This window comes from Hippocampus bargibanti, linkage group LG12 (genome assembly GCF_051943395.1).
Source record: "Hippocampus bargibanti isolate YZ-2025 linkage group LG12, ASM5194339v1, whole genome shotgun sequence".
Taxonomy (NCBI): domain Eukaryota; kingdom Metazoa; phylum Chordata; class Actinopteri; order Syngnathiformes; family Syngnathidae; genus Hippocampus; species Hippocampus bargibanti.
This window is the reverse complement of record NC_142745.1, coordinates 16,104,745-16,110,744: the sequence shown is the minus strand read 5'-3', so window position 1 is coordinate 16,110,744 and position 6,000 is coordinate 16,104,745. Positions and strand designations below refer to the sequence as shown.

The window sequence follows — 6,000 nt, the reverse complement described above, 5'->3', positions numbered from 1 at the left end:
GAGTTGTTTGGCTAGCTAGCTTGAATCACAATAGCTAACTCGAAACTGGCTAGCGTGACTCGCGCTCGCTAGCTCGCTAGAATCTTGCCTTTGTTTAATCTCGCGAGCTAGAATCTTGCGAGATAGAATCTCGCAAGCTAGCTATATAGCTAGTGTGTGTGTTTGTGTGTGTGTGTGAGACGGTCTGTGGGTGAGTAATCTAGCTAGCTAGAATCTAGCGAGTTAGCTATATAGCTTGTGTGTATCTGTGTTCATGTGTGTGCGTGTGGACAGAAAACTCGTTCATGTCAAGGCGAGTGGCGGCAAAGATGAACTGGCAAAGACAAGATGTGTTTCTTTGCTTTTAAATGCTTGGACACAACCACACACATTGAAGCTGAAAAGCTTGACAGTATTTTTTAATGACCTCCAAAACACACGTGTGTCTTTTTGGACACATATAGGCAAATGGTTATTTGACAGATGTATTTCCGAGCAGGTTATTAAATGGTAACGGAAACACGGTTAAATTCTGGACTCTTTGTTATCTTACTGATTTGATATTTGAATCGACAGATGGCGCAATCATCAATGCATTTGACTTCCAAATTTGATTCCCTTCAAAAAGTTCCTCCATGTGATCTCTTGCGAAAGCCTCACCGGCCACCACAGGGACAAAAATCGGGTCAGACAGGCCGTTGAAAAAAATGGAGGTGTGAAAGGTGGGGTCGGCTGGGGGCAGGAAGTCCAAGCACATTGAATGCGGCTCCACAGCGGTGGGGTATTGACGACAACCCCCCGAAGTGTAACCATTCATGGAGCAAACCGGAGTGACTCCTTATCTAGTGAGGAGACCATCCTGAGCCAGTTCACCGTCAAGACTTAATCCCCCCTCAGGGGGTTTCGGGGGTTGCAAATGAGGGAGCACAAAGGTGACTTGACCGTTGCCGGGGTAGAGAGTGGAGCGGGGGTCAGCAATTAATGATCCTGAAATCCTCAGCGGGTCAAAGGTTTTTGAAGGTTCCACTTCCAAGAAACAAAGGGGTCTTGTAGTTTGGGAGCCCCGTTACCTCCTGCCGGGACCCTGTTTGGAATTCAATGCGGAACTGCGGCACTAATCTTCGGCGTCAGCGTCATGCGTTAAATGTCATTAGCTTCGGCCAATCGGAAAGAGGCGGTGTGGAGTTGGAGTTTTGAATGTTGGAGTGGCCGCTTCGCATTTTCAACCGCTGGCATTTACATGACAAGAAACGTTTGAAAAGGGAGCTTAAAGAGATCGTTTTGGAAAACTATTTACTCTGTAAAAAATGCAAAGCGGCCCACCATCGAGAAGGCATGTAGCATTTACCCCATTTACAATTACGCTGAGATTCAACATGCATTTATTTTGCAACTCAAATCTCAAAACGACTTTTTCCCCCCGTTGAAATTAATACAAAGCATCAAATTTTAAATGTTAAGAAAAATACAATCTTTAGGGGGCAAGACATTTCTCACATGACTGCGGGCGGGCTTGGTGACGCCTGGTCTACAGCGACAAAGTATTTGTACTTGGATACTTCCCCAGCCTTAAAAGGAATCCAGATGCGGTGGCCATCAATGTCGTGGCGCATCGTTCTAGTGGGACTGAAAAAAAAAAGAAGGCGAGACTTTGAGAACAATGGACAGATGGAGCTTCAAACTTCTTCATGCGGGCCACATACACCAACACACTTGCACTCGATAATTGACCAAGAAGCAGCCATCTTTTTTTTCCGCTCGAATGTATCCCGCTGACGCTCATACCCACCACCGCCTTTAAAAAAAAGTATAGAAAAAGAGTGGCTGGGGGGTTCGGGTAGGGTGGTCTTTACAACCTCTATTATACAAAATGGGGGGTGGGGGGGGGGGGTTATAGTGCTTTGAGGAACTGCGCTCACGCTTGATTATCGTCCCAACTTGTTTTGAGCGGGGACCTTGAAAGTGTCCTGACTGATAATCGCCACTTGCACACATGATCAAACGTCGGCCATTATTTTGGAGGCCACAATGAGCCATGACAGCAGAGGTGAAGGTGGCGAGGCGAGGGGGGGGGGTCTTCCACACAAGAAGGTTTGTCCCAGTCACCCCCCCCCCCCCATCACCTTCTTTTCAGGAGCCCGTCTTGACTAATCACAAGGCATTCGCATGGTAGAATGTCAACCTCCATGCTCATATATAATAAACGAGAAAAAAACTGCTTTATTCTGAAAGGGACGATTTTTTGGGGTGTTATTCCCCTACAAACCTGTGAGGTTAAAAATAGTAAAACAAACAAACAAACAAACAAACAAACAAACAAACAAACAAACAAACAAACAAACAAACAAACAAACAAAGAAAGAAACAAATAAATAAATCCATCCAATTTTGGGGTTTTTGTTTTTTTGCATTTCACACAGTGGAATAAATGAATAATTTTTTTATCAGAATAAAAAAAAATAACCAAAGTTAAAATTTTGTTTTTAAATAATTAAAATCAATTTACATTGACTCTCAAATGCAGCTAAAATCAAACCTATTATGCCAACATTCTTTATTTTTTAGCAATTGTTTAATTAAAAAAAGGATTTAAAAAGTACATTCCAATTGACTGCCTCAAGGGAAAATGGAATAAAATGTAATGCAAAAAAATGACAGGACTCTTGATCATGACAAAGCCTTTTTGATGTCAATCAATCTCAACTCCACAACCACAACAAAAGACAGTCAGAGTTTCCTAATAGGCTGAAAGAGCCCTGGCAATGCGTTTAATATACGTATTTATGTATTTGAAGATGTGTGTGTGTGTGTGTGTGTGTGTGTGTGTGTGTGTGTGTGTGTGTGTGCGTGTGTGTGCATATGCGTACTGTTGCGGGAGGCCGCTGGAAAGAAACTTCAAGCGAGAAAAAAAAAGTTTTGGCTAAAAAGATACTCTTGGCAAGGTGTCGACAGTTGGAATAAAATGTGATGCAGTTGCAAGCAAATTATCACAACCAATGCAAAACAGCTGTCAGTCCGTCAGTCTCACATTTTAGTGAACTCCCTATTTCCAGGAATCCCACACTCACACACTCACACACACACACACACACACACACACACACACACACACACACACACACACACACACACACACACACACACACACACACACACACACACACACACACACACACACGGACACTCGCATATTGAAAGAGAGTTCATGCAGTGCGTACACAGTATAGTGGAGCATGTGTGCATCTGTATGTTGGCAACATATGCATGCCGCAGCACGTGAGGGGCCGTGTTTGACTGTTTGGCCCGCTGGCCAATGGCCTGAGAGGAAGCTCCGCTCTTGGCCAATCGGGAATGTAGCTCGCGGCTCTGTATGGAGGAGGAAGATAAAGGAAACAAAGGCCATTCAAGGAATAGTAAGATGAAGAAAACAAATGTGAGACACTAATTTCAATGTTAAATAGTTAAGGGGAGCTACTGTGACGTATATGCTAAGCTAAGTTTTTTTTCAACAGAAAGCTGTCATTGGACTAATTTTTGGGGTTGATTTGCGAGAATTATTATTATTATTATTTTTTTTTTTGGGGGGGGGATTTGGGCACTTTAAGTTGGCAGTGACAACTTTGCCTTTGTAAAAATGGCTTTCCTGAATGCTAATCCCGCAATGCAAATTGCCATCGGTAGTTTGACAAATGGCATCAAAATGACAATATTGCATCCGGCATTGGGTATCTGAACGTAAACATTGGAGCAACGCGGAGAGTAAGACAATACAACGATATATTCTTTATCATCTACAAAGAACAACAACCAACACCGTACTGACATTGACACCAATTTGGACTTTTCCGCAAAGCTAGCGAAGCTAATTGGCAATGCGAGTTTCTCCTGAGGTACAAGACAAGTCCAGTTGAGATTTGAACCAATAACATCAGGCTGTCGTGGTCGGGCTTATCATTGATGATTCAAAAGCCGTTCCGTCCGTTCGTCCAGCCATTTTTAAATAAAGCCCACATGCACATTTTTAAAGGCAACAACGAGCACGGACAACGTATTCAAGCTCCACACCGGATTCGAACCGAGAACCTCTCCACTGTCATACCGCGAAGAGCTATGTCACCATACATATCCGCATTTTTTACACACTCGAAACCGTTCTCGTCTTTAGCAAAAGAAGGCACATTGTCTTTGTGTGTAAACTTTGTATATGTGTGTGTTAATATTGACACAGTGCAGGAAGCGCGAGGACGTTTGCCGGTTAACCGCAACACGTGGGCGTCACTCAGGTCGTTGGAGTGGCAGCTGTAAAGCGGACAAAAGCCATGGCAGGAAACAGTGACTAATGGTTGAGTTTTTTGTGCACAACATCAGAGAAAAAGCAGAGGAAAAGGAAAAACTACAGTAGGAGAGGGAACGTGGCCAAACAACCAGAAGTGGAATTCAATGCCCTACTTGAGCCCCTCCGGCGCATTTGGTTGATGACAAACACAAATGTGTGCATAGGAAGAAACTGGCCTTTGGGCAGCAACCTTTTTTTAAATGCCAAAACAGATAGTCCAAAATGCCATAGATGTGTTAACAAAGAACATCGGTGTGGCAGTATTGTCACCTTTTAAGCTACAGGTAAACACATACAAATGGTGGTGCAAAACATGTAGACAGACAATACTGGTAATCACAGCCCTAAAACGTGTATCCTCGACAAAGAATGACAAATACATTTTCGAATTTTACTGAATCAGCTGTTAAAGCTTTCTGTCAGCGTCTGTTTACGTTTCTTATACTGCCCCCTAGTAACTGAAGGAGGCGCAATGAACGCAATAGCGCAACATCCACTGAAGTGATGCAAAAAGCGGTTTCAATCAGCATAGTCTATTTTGTTTAGGTGTATAATAATAATAATAATAATATTAATAATACCTTTCATTTATAAGCGCCTTTCAAAACTCTCAAGGTCACTTTACAGTCACAAGGCAAGTTTTTTTTCTCTGGGTAAGCAGCGGCTGCCACACGCGCCAGTGATCTCTCAACCCGGAATAACTCAAATAGATATGAAGGAAGCTAGCTAATATATAGCTAGCTAGATAGCAAATACCTAGCCAGGTAGATAGCCAGTTAACCAGCCAGAGAGCTAAAAAACAACAAATAGATAGCAAATAAATAGCTAGCTAAGTAGCCTGCCACGTAGCCAGCTAGATAGATAAATAAAAAAAGTGAAGAGAGGACACTTCACACACGCACCACCGTTACTTGAGAGCAATGACCAGGGTGGGTGGGAAATGACACGATATGATGACTCGGTAACATCATTGAATAAAAATCATCATATTTGAATGAATGATACTGAATAATCTTAGCCTTTAAATGTACTTTGCATGGACAAAAATATACCAAAATATGGAGTGAGATACTTTCAAAAGAACTCATCCTGACCAAAAAAAAAAGAGTCCAATCTCCTTGGTGGAGGCAATAAAGATGGCTGCTGACACTTCACTTTTATTCTCCGTGCAGATGGCGTCATTTTGCTTATATGTCTTCTCATCGACAAAAAACACCAACAGCGTGAACGCATGCAGTCATTTTGAAATCCCTTCTGCTCGTTTTGCCGTGATTGCGCGGCGTGAGTGACAGATGCTTCCGTCGCAGCGAGGTGGCCGCGAGGCCCCGAATCGCTTCGTTTGGGTGCGTCAATACTTCCTTTTTGCGCCGCTAAACGCGCTACACACACGTTGATGAGTCAAAGTGCACTTTCATTCTGCCCTCATATGGCCGTCGCAGCCTGAAAGCGAGCTTGAGCATTTTAATTTAATTCAATGGCAGGTGGACGCGAGATCCACTGGTCTCGGAACGCCTCGTGATAGCCCTGCTAGGACTGGACCAAACAAGTATCTGGGGGGGGGGGATACCTGACCCACTAAGAGCAGATCAATAGCATCTGCTATTTTTTTTGTATTTGGTATTAAAAAAATGCACACTCCCTATCTCCGTTAGCTAAATGCTAACACACAATGTAAAATATCATAG

The 6,000-nt window shown here is 43.2% G+C and overlaps 1 protein-coding gene across 2 annotated transcripts in view; it reads right to left on the bottom strand.

Annotated features, from left to right (window-relative positions):
• Window positions 1–324: 324 nt before the first annotated feature.
• The window catches only part of LOC148890708 (uncharacterized), a 28,887-nt gene continuing 23,211 nt past the window's right edge, over window positions 325–6,000 (bottom strand). Inside the window, exons 3-4 of one of the 2 annotated variants that reach the window (XM_089010469.1) lie at window positions 1,477–1,605; window positions 337–1,063 (exon numbers count right to left, since the gene is read on the bottom strand). In XM_089010469.1, the coding sequence (XP_088866595.1) occupies window positions 976–1,063; window positions 1,477–1,605 (217 nt within the window). In that variant the 3' untranslated portion in view covers window positions 337–975. Of the gene's footprint in view, window positions 1,606–6,000 lie in introns of both variants that reach the window. The other variant, XR_016116651.1, reaches the window with a different exon arrangement.